The sequence below is a fragment of the Hydra vulgaris genome, chromosome 12, assembly GCF_038396675.1.
Source record: "Hydra vulgaris chromosome 12, alternate assembly HydraT2T_AEP".
Lineage (NCBI taxonomy): Eukaryota > Metazoa > Cnidaria > Hydrozoa > Anthoathecata > Hydridae > Hydra > Hydra vulgaris.
The window spans coordinates 72,009,342-72,035,000 of record NC_088931.1 but is presented as its reverse complement, the minus strand read 5'-3'; the positions used below and the strand labels follow the sequence as shown (position 1 = coordinate 72,035,000).

General features: G+C 29.0%; 2 protein-coding genes across 3 annotated transcripts in view; one reads left to right on the top strand and one right to left on the bottom strand.

The window, feature by feature from the left end:
- LOC100214258 (WASH complex subunit 3) overlaps window positions 1-11,000 on the top strand; it is a 14,342-nt gene extending 3,342 nt beyond the window's left edge. The window contains exons 6-9 of the mRNA XM_065814329.1: window positions 74-97; window positions 1,262-1,323; window positions 3,042-3,106; window positions 10,381-11,000. Of these exons, the coding sequence (XP_065670401.1) occupies window positions 74-97; window positions 1,262-1,323; window positions 3,042-3,106; window positions 10,381-10,480 (251 nt within the window). The 3' untranslated portion in view covers window positions 10,481-11,000. The remainder of the gene's footprint in view (window positions 1-73; window positions 98-1,261; window positions 1,324-3,041; window positions 3,107-10,380) is intronic.
- Window positions 10,958-25,659, bottom strand: part of LOC100210679 (uncharacterized) — a 33,835-nt gene continuing 19,133 nt past the window's right edge. For both annotated transcript variants that reach the window (XM_065814327.1, XM_065814328.1), the window contains 4 exons: window positions 21,448-21,714; window positions 20,350-20,594; window positions 11,577-11,756; window positions 10,958-11,448 (listed from right to left, as the gene is read on the bottom strand). In XM_065814327.1, the coding sequence (XP_065670399.1) occupies window positions 11,278-11,448; window positions 11,577-11,756; window positions 20,350-20,594; window positions 21,448-21,714 (863 nt within the window). In that variant the 3' untranslated portion in view covers window positions 10,958-11,277. The remainder of the gene's footprint in view (window positions 11,449-11,576; window positions 11,757-20,349; window positions 20,595-21,447; window positions 21,715-25,659) is intronic.

Genomic DNA, 25,659 nt, shown 5'->3' with positions numbered 1-25,659 from the left:
ATGATGATAATGTTGATAACGATTATCATCATCATTAATTTTTTGTATGTGGATGATTTTTTGTTTGTTATAGAAATTGTTCCAGTTACAGTGGAAGGTAATATTTAACATAGAGTTTTTTTTGTAAACAAATTTTTTTCCTTTTTCATTTTTGTTTAACCCTTTAACAGTCCCGTATTTTTTTTAAAATATGGTTGCTATTAGTCCAGCTTTTTTTTTGAAGTGGTCTCTAAATGTCCTGTGTTTTTAAAATCATCTTGTTTTTTACTAATAGAATAAATTTTTTTTTTTCCTATTTTTAACATTATTAAACACTAAAAAATGTTATTCAAGTTTAAACTGCAGTAGTGGTGTAGTGGTAAAGCGCTCGCTTCATAAGCGAGAGGTTCTAAGTTCGATCCCCACCACGTCCCTGGTAGTACCGCGCTCAACTTGTTTCTCCGCGCAGCGGCCTTGTTCCTCAAGGTTCGTGTTTCGGAGTTATAGAGTTGAGAGAGAGTTATAACCACTATTAAGTAGCCTCCTCATCTGTAGTGGCCTTCTCGGCCTTGAGGAGGTGAATAACAAAAAAAAAAAAGTTTAAGAATATATAAATCATACTACATAAGCACAAAATTTTAAGAATGTATTCACTAATATTTACTTTTTGTATGATAATTGGAAAAGCATGGAGCTGCACAAAGTCCTACATCACATTCTACACATTCATATCTTGAATCTTTTCAAGTTTAGTGTTTGTAACATGCCGCACACCTTCTTTGAGCATTAATCTTTTATTATCATTTTCAATAGTCGTTCATCAAATATATCTTTTCATTATTGATTCATCAAATGAATAATTTTCTATCTTTTTGTGAGTAAGTATTTACTTTTTGATAATTATTTTTGCACTGAAAGAACTTCTTTATTTGTCATATTTTAAATTTAAGGTGAACATGTGTAAAAGTGAATTATTGAAACAAAAGCTCTGTAATTATATAGTAATAAATTTTGTGACAAATAGACATAATTACTGATAAACAAGAAAGAAATATAAGGAGATGCATAAAACTGTAATATTACGGTGTGGAACCACTTTTAGTTTGCATAATATTACGGCATGGATATTTGGAAACCATTTTAATTTTGAGTAATAATACAGCATGGACTGTTAATGGGTTGAATGTTTTTTTGTTTATCAAAATAAAGGATCTTTTCAAACAATTTTAAAATTATTTTTTTTTTTATTACTTTATGAATTTTTAATATATGGCTTCAACAGTTTCAGACTTGACAGTTTCAAAAGACCCTCGTTACATGAAGTTTTTTAAGATGCTTAATGTGGTAATTTTAAATAATCTTTTAAAATAAGTTTTAATAAAGTTATGAAAAAAATTGTTAATAACAACTGCATGGATTTATACTACTAGTATATATATATTTTCATTTATAATCTAGTTTACAAATTAAAAACAATTTAATAAATATAACAAGGGTAAAATGAAAGTAATTAATATATAATAGTAGTTGCAGTTTTATATTATAAGTTATTATCTTGTTGCTAATGGTTACTATAAAGTTAGTGTTTTATCTTGAATTAAGTTAAAATTTTAAGGCATTTAATTCAAGCATTTTAAGTGTTGGTTATTGAAATTTGTTATGCAAAAAAAGATGTGATAACAAACCAAAAAGCAAAAAAGAAATTAACTTTGAAATTTTTATGTTCTTTTTGTCCTTTTGCTCTTTACTTAATTAAAATAAAAATCATTAAAATTTAACTGCAACACAATACAAACTCAACTTTTCTTAATGAATTTTTCAATACTTGAAAATTGAATGTTGAAATTGAGTTAAAGAAAAAAGAATAGATGGCATAAAAAGAGTTTTAAATATTTTATAAAAAGAGTTTTATGTGAAAAAAAGAGTCTGTGTAATTTAAACTACTATAAATCTGTGTTTCGAAACATCTCTGACGTCACACTAAAATATCCTGCTGCCTGGGGCTTCAGTACATACATTGACTATCTTGTTGCCTGCTGCTGCAAAGGAGTGCCGCTACATAGCAGCAATCTTTACTTTCATTATTCTTGGTTTTTATCTAATTTTTTGAAAATGCTGTATGTTAGAAAAGTAGGAAAAAACTAGTAACAATTTGTTATCTAAATATGCTATAGTAGTTTTTTTTCCCTAGCAGTTGTTCTATGTTGATTAACCATGCATAATTCCAGAGACAGATGAAGAATTATTACAGTGTTGGAAAGATAAAATAAAAGCGAAAGGGCTGAGCATATATATACATAAAACAAAAGTTGTGCAAAAGTTGTGTAAAAAATCAAGAAAGAGCAAGTTGAAAATTTTGAAAGTGGTCATGTGTTGTGTATAGAAAAGGAGTTGGGCAAACTCTAATGTTTGTACAGTTTTTAAACAATTGGTTGACAAGAGATGTAGTGGTATATAAGATGGTCCTAGTTTTGGTTGATTTCAAGTTTAAAAAATGTACTTTAGTTGAATACAAAAAAGTCAAAAAAAAGATTAAAATAAATAGCTATGAATAAATAGTGTTGCTAAGTTTTGTTATCTTGATGATACATGCAGATTATAGAAAAGTTATACACTACATGCTTCAAGAGTGTTATATTGTATGGTAGTAAACCATGGGGAATGATGGATGATTATGTCAGATGGATATGTGGTATGACTCAGATGGATATGTGGTATGACTCAAAAAAATTAAAAAAAGCAATGGTTTTAAAAAGAGATCAGACATATTGAGTGTTCCTGATAAGGGGCATCAGGGAAGATTATGGTGGTTTGAATGAAAAAAACAAAATTAAAAAAAAGATTTCATCTCATACATAGATTCTGCCTGCCTAAGCCCTAACTCTCAGTTAATGTATGTATGTAAAAAGCCCTTGCTTATTTTTATTGGTACACAATGTGATGTTTTATAAATCTATTAAATGTATAATATAAATTGCAGTGGATTATTTGTTTTGTTTTTGCTAGAATTTCTGTTTTTTAAATCACTGTGATAAAAATGTAAATTGTTTTAACTATTATAGGGAGTTCCTCTTCCAGCTGTCAAAGCTAAAGTTGCTCAAGAGGGTTTGAATCCTGATTTACTAGAGTAAGTTTTTTATGTTGAATCACAAATGTCTAGAAATTATTAAATTGATGATTAAAATTTAAAATTTTTTTTTAAATGTTTGTAAAATATTTTAAATTTAACATACATGTTATCTTAGCATAATATATTAGATAATATAATATACAATATCTTAATATAATATATATTATATATATATATATATATATATATATATATATATATATATATATATATATATAATATATATATATATATATATATATATATATATATATATATATATATATATATATATATATATATATATATATATATATATATATATATATATATATATATATATATAATCTTAATAAGGTTTTCAATAAAAGTCTGTGAAAATCTTAAGTTGCTATTACTTCATAAGTTATTATTACAAGTTTTTAAATTAGATTTATTCAATGTGGATTGAATAAAAAATATCTATGATGCGCATTATTCCCCATATATTCAAATACAGCCAATCCCTTTTTAGTTATTTCTTGCTAGTCACCTAATTTTTTTGATTTTATAACAAATGATGCACAATTTTTTTTAATTTAAATTTTAAAATTTGAAAAAAAAATTGCAAAACAAATAGCCTGTCCTTAGGGAAACACCATTATTGTAGCGCCTTTTTTACACTCAAATTTTTAATTTAAAAGCTTTATTTATTTAGTAGAATAGCTAATAATAGTTTTATAATAATTTGTCTATATATATTATTTTTATATAATATATATTTTTTAGTTTTTAATTTTTGCCTTTGATTATTGGTTTATTGTTTTCTCTTTTATTTGACTTTCAATTGAAACCAGCATTTTAAAAGTTTTTTAATAAACAATCAGAATAATTACATGTTTTAGTTTTTGCTTATTTCATTTGTATATAGGTGTTTGTAAAAAGTGCTTCTTTAAAAACATAAAATAAAAAACAAAAAGTTGTATTACTCATGTATGTCATGTGGGACAAGTCAGAAATCTACTGGTTGTTATAAAAATAGAGAAAATGGTGCAAATCAAATGGTGTAAATCATAGTAGAAAAGTAATTGATTTACTTTATTTCTTTAGATGTTTTAAACCAGAGAAACATATTAAGTTAGTTAATGCCATTAAGTCTAATAATGTTGTCCTGAAATAAGAAACTAGTCTGTACAGTTAACTGAAATAAGAAGCAATGTACAATTAACTACTGAGGATGGAGATGTAGCTCAAATAAAGTTAAGAAATGCTTTATTTATACCAAGTTACCCTAATTGCATATTTTCTGTTTAAGTTGCTGTTTGAAAAGGTGCAATTAATTTAGCTAATAATTTTTCTATATTACAGGAGAATTAATAGCGAAAAATAAGGCAGTATTTTCGAATGTACTAGAAAGATTACTTTATCTACTTAAACTTTAATAACTTAACTTTTAATGAGTAACCATTGATACATGGTTTAAAACTTTAATAAGTAAATTTTGAAAGGAAACCATTGGTACATGGTGTGGGAAGTAACTGGAGCCCTGGCTCCATCCTTTGTCTGGCCAAATATGGGATTTTTACAACCCTGGCCCTGTTTAAATAATAATTGTAGCAGGGGTAATAGCTAGGGCTAGGATATTTAATTGTGTATATATATATATATATATATATATATATATATATATATATATATATATATATATATATATATACACACACACACACATATATGTATATAAATAAAATACAAAATAAATAAATATAGTTATATATATTTATATTATATATATATATATATATATATATATATATATATATATATATATATATATATATATATATATATATATATATACAGTGCTCAAAGTGGAGAAAAAAAAGTAATGGGATGGTATTCCGTAAATTAAAAATAACACCCTGCTTTATCATTGTTATATATAGAGATTTATAAAAAGGTGGCGGGATGGTCTAAACTTTATAAAAAGGTAACAGGATGGCATCCCACCTCACTTTGAGCACCATTTATATATATATATATACATAATATAAAATAAATAAATATAAGTATATATATTTGTTTAATATAGTATATATATTTATAAATTTACATATATATTCATATATTTACATATATATATATATATATATATATATATATATATATATATATATATATATATATATATATATATATATATATATATATATATGTATATATATACGTATATATCTATATTCATCTATATGTATTTATCAACATAATGTGAGTTTTAATCCAAGATGAAATATTTATTTAATTTATAGGGTTTGACAAGATTTTGGCAGCCCCGGCTATAACCCCGCCCTGGGCTTGACTATGATTTATTAACCCCGGCCCTGGTCAAATATCAGCCCCGGTCGCTTGCTAACGTTGTAAAACATCAATAAGTAAATTTGAAGGGAAACTATTAATACATGGTGTAAAACTTGAGAACATTATAATTTTACAGGCATATAGAAGCTAGAAATCGTTGTTTATAAAATAACTGATAGTAATAATTTTATTTACTTTAAGAAGGAAAACAAATGCAAAACAGAAACCTAATGTTTATATTTTTTTTATTTTTATTTTTTTTTTAAACATCTTCGCTTCCAACAAGGCTGCAAGCAGCCACTAATTAAAGTTGGAAGTTACTGTAAGAGAAAAGATGAAGGTTGTAGAGCAAGATAACGATTGACGGACGATTTAAAAGATTGCAAATTATATGAATCAGGAAAGCAAGATGAAGGAAGCGAATTCCAAACAACTGATGTTCGAGGAAAAAAACTAGACGAATAAGCGTTTTTAGAGCACTTAGGAATAGTCACAGAAAAAGGATGACACTTAATTGAATGACAAGTAACACGAGAATGAATTTTAGTAGATGGCACAAGAGACGCTAGCTCTTTAAAGCAGTGCCCATTATAGTATTTGTAGAAAAGAGAAAGAGAAGCAACATTACGACGATGTGATAATGGTTGAAGGTTGGCTGCAAGAGCAGGTCCAACTATGTTTACAATGCGTTTTTGCACCTTGTCTAAAAGAGAAAGGGCATCATTAGAAGATCCGCCCCAGATATGGCAACAGTATTCCATACAAGGCCGGATTTGAGATTTATAGAGATAGAGAATAGAATCCAGAGTAAGAAAGTGGCGAGCTCGATAAAGAGATGCAACCTTAGCAGATGCTAATTTTGCAACCGATTTGATATATGGTTTCCAAGAAAGATTGGAAGTAAGAGTTAATCCTAGAAGATGAAGAGTAGGTGACTCATCGAGTACATCACCATTCATAAATATAGGAAGATCTAAATTATTGTGATAACGATTGGCTGAAAAAAATTGAGTTTTATCTGAATTAAAGTTCTCCAGCCACTGTGAGCCCCATGCTGTAGCAGAAGTGAGATCCTTTTCAAGCTCAAATGCCCCCTCCAGGCAATCAGAGGGTGTTGGTTTCTTATCACGACAAGAATAAATGGTAGTATCATCAGCAAACAATGCCACCTTAGATGTGAGAATATCTGGAAGATCGTTAATGTAAATTAAAAAGAGTATAGGGCCAAGGATAGAACCTTGAGGAACCCCTGAAGTTACAGAATAAGAAGAAGAGTGTTGTCCATCGAGGACAACTTTTATGCTACGATTGGAAAGGAAGGATTCAATGATCTTAAAGATGTTGCTGGATACACCATAAGAAGAAAGCTTATGGAGAAGACCAGCATGCCAAACTTTATCAAACGCTTTTGAAATGTCAAGAGCAATGGCCTTAACCTCTCCACCTTCATCTAATGCACAATAAAACCTGTCAGTTATTACTGTTAGCAAATCAGCTGTAGAACGAGAAGATCGAAATCCATATTGATGGTCAGAAAGTAAGTTATTAGATTCAAGATATATACTCATTTAATATATAATATATATAATATACTCATTTGAGTTTGCGTATATTGGTTTAGTTGGAGTAATTGTTAGAAAAAGTTTAAAAATGGAGTGGTATTAAAAATTTTTTTAATTAAAAAAGCATCATTAAATTGTCAAAAATAAAGCATGCTAGGGGACATCCATGAAGTACTTACGCAGTAAAACCACTAATTTAGAAGCCCCGTCCATTCCCTTTGTACTTAACTGTGTGCTTTCAATATTGTAAAATATAATTTATATAATTAAAAAGACTAAGAAATTTTTAAAGAATTTTGAAGGTTTTTGGTGTAACAAAGTGTCATGTATTTTTTTTTGGTTTGTTTTTTCATGTTGTAGAATATTTAGCACACACACACTGCACTATTACGTCCAAATATGATGAGAAAAACCTTGAAAATCTGTTTCATGCACAGTGAATCGACTCATACAATCTAGCTGGACAAAAGTCAATTCAAGAAATTAATTAGTAGATATTCCCATGATATTACTGAGTACTCCCTAGAAAAAAATTCAAAATATTAACTAGTCCATGCGTTTTAAAATGTTAAATCATCAGCGCTCAAGTGTCACTTAAAGATAAAAACATACAAAGGAAGAATGAAATTCTCTTTTATGTGGCTTTATTTTGAAAGACTATACTATAGAAGATGTACTATAGAAGTGACTCGAAAAAAAAAAGCACTTAAAAATGGCAAGCATATCTGCTTAATTTGCCCAAAAGTGGAATGTAGCCAATAGAAAAATGGATCATTTTTTAAATAAAAATAAAAGTTGGTTTGAGGGCAATAATTTCGAATTTAAAATAAATTTTCATTGTTCCTGTGCTTCCGCAACATCTGAAGGAAGTCGGCCTCAAGGTCAACCAAAGAAAAAATTTGAAGACTCGTCTTTAAAAACAAAAAAATGTAGAGTTAAAGACTTGCAATCGTTGAATGCCAATGAATTAACAACAGCTGCTGAAAAAGCACATCGTTTGTCGGGTCAAAGAAACATTGCTACTTCTATTAGAAAAAGTACAGAATCCTTAGAGCGAAGAAAATCTGCTGATGCTATTTTTGGTTGCAGGCAGTTAAGTAGCGATGAGGCACTTGCTTGTTATGTAGATTCCAAGTGTAGTCACTCTTATAAACAAACAAGAAAGTGGTCAATAAAAGCAGGGCATAAAGTGTTTCCGCCTTACTATAATTTATGTAAATCTAAAAGATTGTGTTACACTCCAGAAGAATTTATTTCTATCTCAGAAACATGAGCTGAAATTAAACTTCAAGCCATATTGAATAAAACAATTGAACATTTAATTGAAACACTAAGTCAATTTCCAAAAAATGCATCCTCTTATTTTTTGCTTTCAATAATAAGCAAATAGGGATGTGACGGAAGTTTTGGCCACAGTACCTTTAAACAAAGATTTGAGAACTCTGATGCTAATGATGAGTTTCTGTGTGTGTTTGTGATTGTCCCATTGAGATTGAGTGATGACTCTAATACTATTATTTGGCAAAATCCTCAGCCATTGTCATCACTTTATTGCCGACCAATTAAATCCATATTTTCAAAAGAAACAGGAATTTACTGTAATAGAAACTGACAAAAGAAATATCTGAACTTCTTCTAGCACTATGAACTGTTGGTGAATTTAAATTTATTGTAAAACAATCTATTACTTACAATGACAGATGGAAAAGTATGCAATGCTTTAACCGATACGCGCTCTACACAAAAATGTTATATTTGTGGTGCTACTCCAAAAATGATGAATGGTGAATTAAAAGGTATGGTTGATAAAAAAGAAAATTACAATTTTGGTCTGTCTACCTTGCATGCTTGGATACGTACTTTTGAATACTTGCTACACATTAGCTACTGTTTAGACATTAAAAAGTGGCAAGTTAGAGGGATTAAGGATAAATGTTGTATCAGAGAACATTCAGAAGAGATCAGACAAAAGTTTAGAAAACAAATGGGAGTTATTGTCGATAGACCGAAACCTCATTATGGCAATACAAATGATGGCAACACAGCACGCACTTTTTTTTTAAATACAGAAAAGAGCAGAGAGATTACAGGATTAGACGTCAAATTAATTAAAAAATTTAGTGTTTTATTAAGAACGCTATCTTCTGGCTATGACATTGATTGTGTCAAATATAAAAAACTTTGTTCTGAAACAAGGACTTTATATTTACATTTATATTCGTGGTATTACATGCTTGTTACAGTGCATAAAATTTTAATGCATAGCACAGAAGTTATAAAGTCGTGTATTCTTCCGATTGGCCAGCTCTCAGAAGAATCTCAAGAAGCACGAAATTAAGATTGTAGAAAATTTCGAGAACATCATACTAGGAAAAATTCACCTATTTCTACAAATATGAATTTGCTGAATATGCTCTTAATCTGACCCTGTTATCAATTCACTTAGAGAACTGCCTGCAAAAGGAAGCATAAAATTGCTAGTAGAGGATTTGAATTTGATTGTTACGGCTCCAAGAATAGGAGATTGTAACTTGGCTGATGAATCAAATGATGAGTCATCTGAAGATTCAAGTGATAAGTGTTTGGTGGATATAAACGACGAGTTTTCTGATAATTAAATATAAAATTTATTGTGTAATATTATGTATCCTTGTTTCATAAATATATTTTTTCTCTTTTACTTCATTTTTTCATTATAACAGTGGTTGTTGCAATAAGGGGGAATGAAAGGGGGTGTAGGCGAGGGGTTTTTCCCCTATCCTCCGCAAAAAACTACTAAGTTATTAGAACCAAGGTAATTATTCAATAAAACACTTTCATGACTAGAACAATGGAATTCGTAAACAAAATATTTTTGTCCAGCTAGATTGTATGAAACGGTTCACTGTGCCATGGCTTAATCTTTTTGATTTGATTTATGCTGATTTATTATGTATTCTATATCTTTTGTAGTGAACAAATCGTCACCATCAATTTATGATTGTTTTTGAAAATTGGAGCAACAGTCTTCAGCTTTCATAGATTAACTAGGGGCTGATTTTGGAGCCTCATTAAATTTTGCTTAAATCAACATGATTAACTTAATTTTACTTGGTTTTGAGAACGTTATTGTTAAATATTTTAATCAAAATAAGCTCCTCTGAAAACTTGGAAATACTAACTACTGTTTTTGTTTTTCAACTTATATTTTTCTTTGAAAATATAGTGGTAAATATATATTTAACTGCTTTACAGGGGCTGAAAATTATAGGGTGCAAAAACTTATTTATATTATTATTGCTTGTTTAACTGAATATAAATAACTTATCAAATATTTTATTTTTGTTAAATACGTAAAAAAGTTTTTGTTTAAAATGCTTAAAATTTTATTGCTTTTTGTAATCTTATTTTTAGCACTCCAAATGCTCCCGCCCCTCCTACTGCTACACAGTTAGACATAAAAAGCGATAACGATGATTCGGATGACTCAATGTCATCATTTAGTGATGATTAGACAACAAATCATCACATTTAAAAAATGCAGAGACCAATTCTATAAGTATTACCACTTATGTGGGTCAGTGTTGGATCCAGGGGTATGGGGAATGCATTCCCCCCCCCCCCCTCCTTCAGAATCTAAAAAATCCTAAAATCTTTTTTTTGTTTTTTTAGGAGACGCAAATGTGATACAAATTACAAAAATATTTTAACACAATACCCCCCCCCCCCACCCTCTCCCTCAAAAAAAAAGTAATAGGAAAAGTGGATCCCTCGCTGATGCGGGTAATACTAATTGTTAATTTTTACTGTTTTTATTTTAATTTTGTAATGCAATTTAATGTACCGTAACTTTGAAGAGGGAAAAATTACAACCGATTTGTTATAGGGTTTGAATTTTTAAACGCATTTGGTTGCGATTTCTTTGCCTCTGAAAAGTTAAGCTTCTATTAAAACTTATAGATAATTTTTGTAGATAATATGAAATATAAAATTTGTGTAAATATTTATTATAAAATATATACATTTTATTAAAGTTTGTTTTGGTAAACTTGTTCTATTAAAAGTGTTACATGTTCGATATATAAATTTAATTGCATAAGTACGATTGTGGTCATTTTTTGTGAGATAAAATATATTTTGTTAGTTTAAAAGACGTGTTTATCGGTGACGTATTTTACTTTGTGTTTTTGTAGCGTTGATAGTCATAACATTCATATGAATTTTTTATATTTACATGGTGCGTGGCTTTTTAAAAAATTGATTTTGATTATTTTAAAAACTGATTTTGATAAGTTAACATTTTTAAAATGTTTATGGTGTGTCTGGCTGTGGATCCATGTCTGCTAAATCAATTTCGCCTTTTGACCTCGAAGCTAAAATACTTTTAGTAGCAAAAGCTATGGCTGCAGTTCCTACTATCGCTCCTGCAACCCCACAACCAATAGCCACTGCTAAACCAGAAGAAGATGTTTTTGCGTGTTCCTGCAAGCAAAAATATTTTAATCTTTATTTAAACAATAGTCGGAAAAATCTGCATAAAGTATATATGTATGATAGTAATGAATATGTTTATTCATGCTCTTTGTTGATTAAATAAAATCGATTTTTACCGTTGAAAGAACTTTCTTCCCTGTTCCTAAATCATCTGTTGATTCTTCACCTGGTTCGTAGTAGCAGTAATATATTTTAGTGTTAAATAAGTCTTCATTTGGACCATAAGGGTGGCTTCCTCCAAATTTGCTTTCACTTCCTTTATCGTTGTCGTCAAATTTAATAAACTCCATCGATGCCTAAAAAAAATTTTGTTTAGTTGATCAACCTTTTTCATATAAGTTTTTTAATTTGTTTATTAGCTACGTTTATTCAAAATAACGATAAAAACAAATACTATATACAATTAAAGCTGTCGTTACTTTACTGCACGGTCAATAATGGAAAACTCGACAATGTAACAGTTCAGTTTATTTTTAAAAAAATGTGCTAAATAAACGAGGTTAGAAGTATTTTGTTTTATCTCCACTAGCCATCAGAAAATACCATGCTGATTTTAGCTCTTTGGCATGATTTTGGCATTGTAATTGTTATCATTAGACATGCCGTCATAGCAGATAAGTGTTATATCCTAATATTATGCCATTGATAAATTTTTTCAACTCCTAATTGGTATGCTAATGAAAAAAAAATATTACAAAACTATGCTAATTTGCTTTTAAAATGACCAAGACGAAAAAATCTTTTCATAAATATGTTTATTTCGTAATTTTTTGTACGAATTCGGCATTCGAATTTTAATTATGATATTCAATTTGTAATACGAATGCTATTTCATTCGACGATTAATTATTAATTTTTCGTTATTGCAAATTTAATAAGTAAGCATCGTAGGGCATGTGAACATGAAAAATTAGTATATAATCGGCAGTTTTTTTGTCTATAATTGTTAGTTGTGTACAAAATTTCATAGCAAAAAGAAGACTCTTTTCAAGTTCAATATTCTCCTGCTTGGAAATATTTCAGAAAAATTGATGGTAAGAATTATTCATTGTTTTTTAAATTAAATTTTAGTTTTACTATTTTTTATGTATACAAGCCAAATGGGTGCATATCAAAATTTTCGGCAAGTTTTGCAGACAAGTTTTGAATGCTTTAATAAGATCTGTGATTATAATCTGTAGTATTATTATGGAACATTTCATTTTATTGTATCTATGAAAAAATGAAATAAATTATGAAAAATTACTTTGTTATATTTTTGACATATAATTTTTGACATTTAAAAAAAATGTCATGGTAATTGACATATGACAAAATTTTAGGCTGTATTGTAGTTGGCATATGCTAATATCAATTACAACATGATGTTCATAGTATTGTCTGATGGCTAATCTCCACAAATTAAAAAAATTGAGCTGTCAATTTCTTTTTTTCTCCTTAATCCTGATTATAAATTAAAATTATAATGTGCTATCTCCGTTTTATCCAATCGAAAGTTATTTACGTCAAAATGGTAGATGCGGAAGTTTTTATTACAGAAAAACAACAACAAATCTATAAAGGTAAAACATGCACCTTAAACTTGGACGCAGAATGTGAGAAAACAATTAAGACAATCTGATCCGCCGTATAAAAATAGAAAGAGAGAAAATGCTTCATTCAAATCTGTAACCAAAAAAAAAAAGATTTAAATTTTTACATGAATATACACAACAACTAAATACACACAAAATATCAGTGATGAAAAATGAACACGTATATTTGTTGATTTTTGGTCTATGGACAACATACAAAAACTGAACTGAACAACTTTAGGAAGAAACTTCATCAAACCATCAATAAAATAGTCATTTTCCTATCGCCTTATGTTAGTTTTTAATATGTTACCCAAAAATCAGAATAATTTAACAAAACTTTTGAACCAGGGAATTCCAGTAAACAATAGGTTGACAATAACAATAGTCATATTGATAGAACACTCGCTGTTGAAATATTTAGTCTCCTTGATGTAATAAAAACAGTTCCTGCTCTTCAAAAAATATATATTTTCTGTCTAAAATTGGATTTCCAACATTTTTCAGCTATTGCGGGCTATTTGAATTTCAAGATTGTTTCCCAAATCCAGATAAAGCATCAAAATAATAATGTTTTATGTTATATTGTTAAATGGGCTTTTTACTGAAATGTTATATTTTTAATAGACTAACCAGAAGTGCTGGTTAACTAATTATTCTTTAAGATATCTTTTTATTGTGCAATGTATTATAGATGTTGTGTAATGTATTTTAGATCAGTGGCGGCGTTAGGGTCTGGTTGGGCGATGGCCCAGGGCGCCGAATATAAAGGGGCGAAACTAATTGGTTATTTTACCCTTTGCCTTTTTTTTGAATGGGGTTAAATTGAGCTAGGGGCGCCGTAGAAATCTCGCCCAGGGCGCTGGTAGTGCTAAAACCGGCACTGTTTCAGATGTTATGCTTTTAGAACTTATTACTAAAGTTTTAATTTGTTGTGAAGTTTTAATTTGTTGTGAAGATCTTGGTACATACTTTAGATAATATAATACTAATCTTCTCTGTAGAATTAAATTTTAGACAAAATAGCGTGTTTATATTATTTGTTCACTAGTGTAAAATAAGATTTTTTTCTAATAAAACAGATATGTTCCTTACAGTAATTTAATTGCCAAAATATACAATCATCTTGCCACAATATATATTTTAAGAATACTAGCTTGTATTATATTTTTTAACAGACAATGGAGATAAAAATTTTATAAAGATTTTTAACAGAAAATGGAAACAAAATAACACTGTATTTTATAAAACAAGTGTGTATTCCATTGTTTTATCTCCAAATCAGGGTGTAGTAATTCAGACACCTGCACTTAAATATTTTAATACAATTTCTTTGAAACTGTGGTAGCATGTATAGGAAATTAATACAAATCGGTTTTGTTTGCGTTTTTTATGTTATTTGATCTACAGGTCCATTAAAACTTTGAACTTGGTTTTCTCGGTTCGAAAAAACATGGAGATAGAACAAAATATCTCGCGAGCTGTCAAACTTAAATGGATCAACTAAAACATGAATACTTCATTAGCGATGTTTGAGAAATTAAAATGGCAATAAGATTTTTATTTGTTTTTTCATTGCTATAACACTACAACGGGCATTTCCAAAAAATCACGCACAGAAACTCGCATATGTTTTGTCTAATATTTTCATTAAAAATAAAATGCTCTCCAATTTACTCTCATTTAATTAATCTATACAAAAATTTTGTAAACAAAAAATGATTTACATTAGTAATGTTATCAAAGAATAAGTTAAAGTTTAAAGCGGAATCACGCACGGAACAGAAAAACGCAAATTTAACTTACTATATAAATACACCTTAATTACTCCGAAAATATAAGTTTTAGCAGGATAAGTTTTTTTTAGAATATTATTTTAGATATTAGTAAATACGGGGTTGTGTTATGTATCATAGAGTCACGGCAACCGTTTAAGTGCAATTCATAGATGATCACGCACAAAAGTTACAAACTTGTCAATTTCATGTAGTTTTTTTTCAGAAAATTTATTGCTTGCGAGTATTTCAAGTGAAATACTCACAAGCAATAAATTTTCAAGTAAAATACTCATAAGCAAATTATGTTAAAGTTGTTCTGTAAGAAAGTCATAATAGTATGCATATAGCTTTAGGTCCCAGCTTCTAATTGTTAAAATAGAGAATAAAAAATCACGCACAGAAATTGTAATGTCCTAATGCAACTTTTTTATCAATCAATATAACTTACCTGCGTAAAAATTACATTATTCAGTGAGTACCATTTAAAGTGTTTTGACAACATTGTTTTAGTTGGAGCGTTTTGGCAATAATGTTTTGGTTAGAGCGTTTTCGGTAAGGTACTTTGGTTGGATCGTATAGTATCAAAACATTAAATAGATATAAAGGATTTTTACAATTTTTTTTTACTAAACATTATCACACGAACTTAAATGAATACAAAAACGAATTACTAACCTAAAAGTAATGACTCTTTTTTAAATAAATTGTATTTTAATGATTACTTAATGGCCGATCTTTCTCCATATGAAGTAATGGCGCTAGTTTGTATTATAATTCTATATTATTTTTTAATTGATATCTAAATAAAATTTGTGAAAACAACGCGATTTTGAGAAAGTTCTAGAAACTTTTAATCAGTAACAAAATTTGTCAAAACATTAAAACAAAAGTAGGAATTTTATGCTTTGTTTTCCTAAATTCAAACTTCACATTTTTTAATGTGTAGCAAGTGTTTGCGAGTGTTCTTTTAGGCAAATAGTGAATTGTAAAATGGTTAATTATTAAAAATAGTGGTATTTCGTACCCTCACAAATAACGTTTTATCTGAGTTAAATTAAGTTAAGCTTTTTTCGATATACCATTTACTGGCCTATTATATAATTCAATTACTAGCCATATCAACCCAATACCATGACCTTGGTATCAGGTGGACAACCACTCCAACAAAAGTATTTAGTTAAAAGGTTTAGTTTTATTTCATGATTTTAATATATATATATATATATATATATATATATATATATATATATATATATATATATATATATATATATATATATATATATATATATATATATATATATATATATATATATATATATGTATATATATATATATATATATATATATATATATGTGTGTGTGTGTGTGTGTGTGTGTGCTGTCTATATATACATGTGTGCTGTCTATATATATATATATATATATGTATATATAGAAAGCACACAGGCAGAATTTCGTTGACAAGTGCCATTTTGCAGCGGACAAAACAAGTGCAACTTTTTTGGTTTGTTTCATTTTCTTAAGTCTGGTCCGTGTCAACGTCACGGAAGTTTTTTAATAATTAAAGGATCCAGAGTATCCAGAAGTTTCTAGAAGTTTCCAGAAGCATGAAGAAGCTTCCAGAAGCTTCCAGAAGAAGCATCTGGAAGCATCCAGTAGCATCTAGAAGTATCCAGAACATTCAGAAGCATTCAGACGCATCCAGAAGCTTCCAGAAGCATCGAAAAGAAGCATCTAGAATCTTCCAGAACAGGTTCACACAGGTTCATTTTACTATATAAGAGACATGTAAATCGACATGTAATTCAGTCAGTATATGGAAGTCAATCAGTCAGTATTATCAAAGACAGTTTATCGAAGTGAGTTTTATCAAAGTGTTTTATCGAAGAACATCAATACAAGAAGTGAAATACAACAAGTGTTTCATTACATCAATACAAGTCCACATCCAACCAAGACGTTGTGTTCCACAGAGCATTATTGTATCATCACAAGGTAAATGCAACACGGTAAGCCTTGAGAAGCGTGATTATTTCTTTTTATTATTTTTATGACTTCAAGTGCAAAAATGGCTCCCGACAGTCTTGGATTGGAACTAAGAAAGAAAATTAATGGCGATTACGTAAGTGGAATGTCACAAAAAAGTATTTGTGATAAATATCGCGTGAAAAAATGGACCGTATCGAGACTATGTTCCAAATATCGTTCTACGGGGAAATTGGCAGCAGATAACAAAGGTGGAAGACCGCGTTCCACCACTTCTAGAGAGGATTCTATGTTCGTCAGATCCATCAAGAAAGATCTCTGGATATCATCAGTCGAGATACAAAAGCAATTAGAGTTGCCTGTATCGGACCGAACAATCAGACGACGTGCTGTTGACGCCGGACTGTTTTCTCGACGCCCTGCAAAGAAACCGCTGATTTCACCAAAAAACTAGAAGAAAACACTCCTGTTTGCTACATCTCATATTGACTGGAATGTGCAGAAATGGCGAACTGTCCTGTTCAGTGATGAATCGAAGTTCAACATCATTGGGAGCGATGGCATTTGCCGTGTACGTCGGCCGGCCGGGAAACGCCTCGATTTACGTTACTGCCATAAGACCGTGAAGCATGATGAAGGCAATGTAATGGTCCTGGGGTGTTTTTCTGCTAACTGTCTAGGTCCAATACATCGAAACGATGGAATAATGGACCGTTTCATGTATAAAAATACCCTGAAAGATGTTATGTTACCTCATGCTGAATGGAATATGCCAATAAAATGGGTTTTTCAGCAAGACAACGATCCGAAACACACTGCAAAAGTAGTCAAGCAGTCGTTTCAAGACAACCACCTATCGGTGATGGATTGGCCGCCTCAATCTCCAGATCTCATCCCTATCGAGAACCTGTGGGAGATCGTCAACCGCAGAATTAATCGTGAAGGTGTTCGTAATAAGGTTCAACTGTTTGAACAAATCCAAAAAGCCTGGGCAGCAATTCCGCAAAGTTTCATTGATCACCTGATCGAATCTATGCCTCGAAGATGCAAGGCTGTGATTGACAACAAAGGATTCGCCACGAAATATTGATAGCGAAATACAGCTTGGTCAACATTTTGTCGAGTTACACTTGTTTTGTCCAGAAGGAAATCAACTTTTTTAAATACTTTTGATTAATTTATTAATTTTCGTGTACAAATAATGAACTTTGTGATGAATAAAACTTGAAGAACTTTGTCTCTAAACAGTTCCATAGTTATTTCTCTAAATTGAAAAAATGCAGCTCTTTTATATAAAGAATATAAATTAGCATTATTTGGTTGCACTCGTATTGTCCGATACTGTATATATATATATATATATATATATATATATATATATATATATATATATATATATATATATATATATATATATATATATATATATATATATATATATATACATATATATATATATATATATATATATATATATATATATATATATATATATATATATATATATATATATATATATATATATATATATATATATATATATATGTATTTATATATATATATATATATGTAAGGGCTGAACGAAACGAGGTATTGTTGAGTATTAGTTTTGCAAGACCACAGATTTTAATTCTAAACGTACTCAAATCTCACAATTTCTTTGACCATTTTGAACTAAATTGTAGTGTTTCTAGCTCACACCAGCAACTGGTTGCAGCCTTGTAACAGCGGTTTTTAAACTACTTAAATACGCAAATTCTAATGTCGGTTAAAAAATTATGAATGACTACCCAGAAGTAACAATGTCACATTCTCACCTTTGTAGTTTAAATTCGAAAGCGTGAAAATGTGCTATAACTGATTCAAATACATTCTCAAGATTTCGTGCTTGTGGAATTTATCCATTCAATTCAGATGTTATTCCAAATAAAGCATACCAAGTATACCATGTATACCAAATATCTAGTATAGTATAATTTAAGATATTTTAGCAGTTTAAAATGTAAGTGATGTGCCACTAATTAACAATTTTCTATCATTGGCTGATAAATCAAAACACAGCAATGCATTAGCCAAACTGATAGTAAACAATGAGTTATTTGATTTTTCTATTCAAGACAATACTGTTGATATGGATGTTGATACAGAATTAGACTTTCAAGTTGTAGAAGTAATTGAAGATACATGAGTTCGAAAATCTCTTTTTGATAGTTCATCAATGCTGTATGGAGTCCAGATTGCAAAATATTTTTTCAAGTTCAGTTATTAAATTTTTGCAACTTCCAAATGATTTCAAATGATTAAAAAAAACTTCTCACAACCCTTCAACAGATCTCAAGTTTCCATCTCCATTTCTGATTCATTTTGTCCATTTGGCAAAGACTCAGATGTTCTCAATTATCATTCACCATAAATTAAACCAAAAAAAAGAAAAATTAGCTGAAATAACTAATTTAATGTTTTTTGTTTTTGCATCAGAGTAGGTTTACAACACAAAACTTAAAGAAAGGGTTGCAAAAGTAGCTCGTGAAAAAAGAAAAAAAAATTAAAAAACAAAAGATTTTGAAAAAAAAAAATTCTGCGAAACAGGAAGTTAACTCAGATACCGAATGTGCAGAAACCAAAATATGAAAGGAAAATGACGTTTTTTAGCAATGAGTTTTTTTTTACTATTTTGTTTAATTTTTTCTTTCTTTCATTCATTTCATGGTTAAGATAAAGAATTTGTCTTTCTTATTTGCATTACCTATAAATTGGTTTTACAATAATTACTATAGTTCTTATTTAAAATGAGATTTTAAAATTGATATATGATATGCAAATTATATTTGTAAATATAATATATGATATGAAATATATACGTTTATTTTTGGCACCGGGTGTTTCTAGTAAAAATGTGTCTGGTAATAACCGAAGGTATCTTTTGTTTGAAGATAAAATATTGTAATACTTGTGAAATACTGTAATTAACTCGTCGAAAAAAAAATTAATCAAACTTCAAAGTTATCATTAAAAATTTAACATTTGTAAATTAAAAAATGATATTTTATTTAATAATATAATAATTATCTAAACTTAACAATAAATATGTTTGAATGTGCATATATGGAAATTTATAAAAGTTGCGCATGAAAATCTTTTTTTTTTTTTAATTTGTTTTGAGTAGCTAAAACAAACATTTAACTTACGCGTGTACCTGTCACTCGTTGACATAAAACAAACATTCAACTTACGCGTGTACCTGTCACTCGTTGACATAAAACAAACATTTAACTTACGCGTGTACCTGTCACTCGTTGACATAAAACAAACATTCAACTTACGCGTGTACCTGTCACTCGTTGACATAAAACAAACATTTAACTTACGCGTGTACCTGTCACTCGTTGACATAAAACAAACATTCAACTTACGCGTGTACCTGTCACTCGTTGACATAAAACAAACATTTAACTTACGCGTGTACCTGTCACTCGTTGACATAAAACAAACATTTGACTTACGCGTGTACCTGTCACTCGTTGACATAAAACAAACATTTGACTTACGCGTGTACCTGTCACTCGTTGACATAAAGGAGAGCCGTATGCCATCAGGTAAAACGGTTTCAGATTTGGTAAGCTGATATGAGCATTTACATCGCCTTTTGTGCTACAACAAAAATTAAGAGTGGTTTGCTTATTTTCATAAATTCCATCAGGAACAACTCCAAATCTCTTATTCGGCAGATCAATCAAGGAGTGCTCATCGTCCCATTTTACAAATCCTTCACTTAAACCATTAGGGCAAACTCCTAACAGTTCACAAAATTTGTTTTATTAGTTAAACTTAATATTGATTATTATATATATATATTAGGGTGCATCCAACGCCCCATACATTCAAAAATTGATCTGTCCCTATTCTTAAAACTTTCTATTGGTTCTCACAAGACACCCTGTTAAATTTTTTCAAAATTGAATGAGATTTAGGGGGGCCACCTCAAGTCTGAAACTTGCAACAAGACCCTAAACAGAAGGAAAAAAAGTTTTTCAAAAGTATGTCATGTTGGGTCTCAAAAGAAGTGAAACTTTATAAAAATTTCAAAAATAACAAAATTTTACACAAGAATTATTATTCTAAGTTTTATTGCATAAAAATTATTATTTTTTAACAAAAAATTAAAAAAAACCTTTTTTTTCATGTTTTTGTCAAAAAAAATTTTAAAGGTATTTTTAACAAAAAAATGATAACTATTTTTGAAATTTTATAAAGTTTCGCTTCTTTTGAGACCCAACATGACATACTTTTGAAAAACTTTTTTTCCTTCTGTTTAGGGTCTTGTTGCAAGTTTCAGACTTGAGGTGGCCCCCCTAAATCTCATTCAATTTTGAAAAAATTTAACAGGGTGTCTTGTGAGAACCAATAGAAAGTTTTAAGAATAGGGACAGATCAATTTTTGAATGTATGGGGCGTTGGATGCACCCTAATATATATATATATATATATATATATATATACATATATATATATATATATATATATATATATATATATATATATATATATATATATATATATATATATATATATATATATATATATATATATATATATATATATATATACATATACATATACATATAATTAAAAATTTCTATCAATACCTTTTTTGTATATACAGTATTTTCCTTCTGGCCAAAATTCATTGGACCCAGAAGCATCGTCTTTTATACAAAATCGTTGTTGTATACCGTGTTGAGAAAAGTTTCCTGCAAAATGATAATTTTGAGAACGTTTATTTGCCGGATTTTCGTCTTCAGTGTTATGATAGGTATAACCACGTCGCCATTGAGTTTTTCCAAAATTTGGGCATCCAGTTGCTGGTTCTGGTAAACCGTAAGTTCCAGATGGCCAACCAAGTTCTGCTTTAACTAAAATGCTGCTAAACATTTTAAATTTGTTTAATTAAATAGAAATAAAATATTAAAAACCTATAATTTAACAAATGTTCCATAATTTTTAGACCAGTTTTATTTAATCAAACAAATAATCCATCATGAGCCTGAACTAGTAATTTTTTGTAAGAGGGGGGAAAGGAATTAGGTACGAGAGGAGAAAGTAAAGTTCAATATAATTTTTAAATAAATAAAGCAAGTTTTTTTTAAATGGCCGTATTTAAGTTTCAAAATTTTTATTTTTATTTTTTGTTTTTCGATTATTAGACGACAAAATAATCCCTTTTTTAAACTTGACATAATTGATGTGTTTGGTTTTCTATGATACTAAAGTTACACAAATGGACTTTTTTATTTAACGAACATACGAAAAACTTTTTTATTTAACAAACATACGAACAACTTTTTTATTTAACAAACTTTATTGAACGACATAAACAGCACTGAACGACATAAAATTAAACGAAGGAATTATTACACAAATAGCAATAAAATTGTTAATTAATATCAAAAATTGATAAAACTGAAAAACTTTGTTGTTGAAACTACACAATACTAAAATTGATTTGAAGAAATTTGAGTACGCTATAAAACAATAAGATGTCTATTTTTCTCTGATTTACAACTTTTTCTTTTACATCTTTACTGAAATTAAACTACGATATAAACTTGAAACCATGCGTAAATGCATTGTATTATGAAATACTTGTTCCAGAAGGTATTGGTAAAAAACACCTGCACAGTAAGAAACTACAGGAAAAGCTGATAGCGATTTGAATAATCAACGCTTATACTTGTTCATACCATTAAAAATTTGAGTGACAGTCAATCAAAGTTGCAGTCTCTCAATCTCGGGAGATGGCTCAGAGAATTACTTATCTGAACCATCTCCCCTTAACAAAAATATTACACGTGTAAAATAAAAATCTTACTCCAAAACAAAATTTTAATTTATTAACACATAAACCAGTATGTTAGAATATATATGTGAAGTATGTTGAAAATCTAATAAAATTATTTCTTTCTTACCTTCATAAATGCAAGTTGAGCAATAACTGTTTCTTATGATTCAGTAGTTAATAGGTTTAGTACAGACAAACGGTCTTGAGCCATCGTTGTCCTAAAAAATGGTTTCAATTCTTTTCAATGTGTTGAACGAAGTTTCTTTAATTGCCACGCTCATGGATAATGTCAAACATAGGTGAAGTGTTAAGTTTATTTCAGTGAATGAGCAACTTATATCACAATGTTTTTGCAAGCAATTTGAGCAAATCTGAAATTCTGTCCATATCTGCATTTTGAAGGTCCACAATCTTACTATCCTACTAAAATACTGTCCACAATCTCCCATTGGATTTGGAAAAGTATTAGATATATTTGTTGAATATTTGTAGGATGTTTAATTGTTATTGTCTGAATCTATACTGTTATATTTTTGAAATTTAAAAATGAACAACAGATATTTACTGTTTGAAAAGATGTAAATGGAGAACCTATCTGATTTGCAGCAAAATCTATAATTTTTTTAAACGCATCAGTTTTATATAGTCGCTCAGCTGCTTCAAAACGGTAATCCACTACTGTCATCAAACAACTTTTTTTTTTTTTTTTATTTGTGTTTATTTAAAAGCCGAAGTCATTGCTTTTTTAAAAAAAGCGAGATATATGTTGTTGTTTTCCTTGATCGGCTTGGGCTCCTAATAACTCTGCCCCCTTTCTCCAAGGGCCCTTTACTACGCTATCTGATTTAGGTCGTTGTCCTCATTACCAAATTGTCAAAACAAAGGTGGTTTGGTTTTTGAAAAATTTTGCGTTACTTCCATTCAATTCCATTGATTGCGAATGAATACGTATAATATTTTAGCAAACTTAAGAAACTTTTAGTACTATATTGGAAAAATAGAACCCCTAAAATAAGAAACTTTTTAGTACAAGTCCATTTGGTTGGTTTCTTATTACAAAAAAAATAACCAAACTGTAATTGCTTTTTATAGCGAATTTCAGTTATTTTTAGTTAAAAATTTTTTTAAACACTTGTTCTAAAAGGTTAATAAGAGAAGTTGAAGAAGTTTAAAAATTAAAAATCATTTAACCGACTAAAACTAACTAATTTATATCTTTTATGTTTTGATCATGATACTAAAACGTTTACAAAATGAGGGAGTTTAAAACTTTATTTGGACGCATTTTTTAGTCATTTATTACATAGTAAAGAAATATTTTTATTCAGTCTAGTTTTCCTAAACGAAGGGGGGGGGGGGTGGGAGGGAGTTGAGGGTATTTAGCCTCTGTGTATAGTGCATTTTTGTAAAATAATTTAATTTAAAATGAATATTAGGCATAAAAACCGTAAATACTACAAATATTATTTTAAATGTGGCAATATGTTTCCAAAAGTAATTTTATTCTTTTAATATGAATTTAAATTTTTTCCCTATCTCTTTGAAGTGTATTTAACAACAATGGCTCTTAATTACTTACTACGATTGATATTTATTCAAAGAAAATAAATCTTTTCAGTGTCTTGTTGATGTTTTATGCACTGCTTCAGGTGTTTGTTCTAATGCATTACCAAGTTGAAACTTCTGCTTATCAAACTAATCATTGATATGGAATCTAGTTATCTAAAATTTCCATTTAAGTAAAATTCTTTTTCCACACTCATCAATGACATCAAAGTTTCCTGTAAAGCAGAAGATTCACCAATCTTTTTGTTGTTGTTGTTGATGAATGTTGTTGTAACGGTTACACATCGGTTAGGTTTTTTTTCAATGTATCAATACCGGTTAAGCGTTGGCTAAATTTCTGTTGGCTAAAAAATATTACATACATGTCTACTTGTCACACTACATACACTTAGCTGACGTTTAGCTGCTATTATTTGGATTGGTTATTGATTAAAATTAATTCTGCAGTTTAATGATAGAGTTAATTTTCTTTCAATTTTAAAAGTGTTGTCACATTGTTCTGATAGGTAAAGTGTAAAATCTGAATTGTCAATGTTTTTTACTACATAATATGGTAAATTATTATTTATTAATCAATAATATAATTAATAAACATATTTTTTATTTATAAATAGTTTTTTACAAAAACTTTAAATCAGTTTTTTATCATTATACTAATATACTAATCATGTAAATTTTATATAGTTTTTTGTTTGTTTTAGGCGCCCCAAAAAGACCTAAGAGCATTACGGGAGAGCATTTAACAAGAAAGTTCATGCCTCCTTCCTTACCGATGATGCGAAATATGTCCAGAACTCTGGATCTTTTGTTTCTAAAGCAAGCGCTCTAACTACCGCACCACAATTATATCATCAAAGTTTAATGATAAAAATAAAAAAAACAATAGTTGATAACAATAACATCAATAATAAAAGTTATAATATTACATATTTTATGCTATAATATTACTAATATATTGGCTATGCATTTACTTTATATAATACACAACAATGATGAGCGCTCAAAAAGCTTCAACAAATCAGATTTAAACTAATTTATTGAAAATATATCCCATTTTTTTTATATTTATATTTTATATATAATATAGCTGTTTAATCCTATTTTTCACAGACATCTTTAATACATGTTTAATACATGTTTAAATCGGGTAGTTCTAATAACTAATTTTAGACGCGGATACAAATCCAATAAAAGAATGTGTGTATAAAATTACGGAAGCAATCCGATTTAAATTCGTACCGTTTTTAAATCAGTGAGCCTACCTTAGGTACCGCCATCAGAGTGCCATTATTTTTGCCGGGATTGCGTCAGACCGACATCGGCAAGATTCTTAAACCATCGGCTAAACAATGTCTGTGCAACGCGATTACGTGCAAAAAATAACGATGGCGGTCTAATTTCAATATTAACAAAGGAATCATGTTTTGTTTTTGGTTTTGTTTCAAAACAGCAT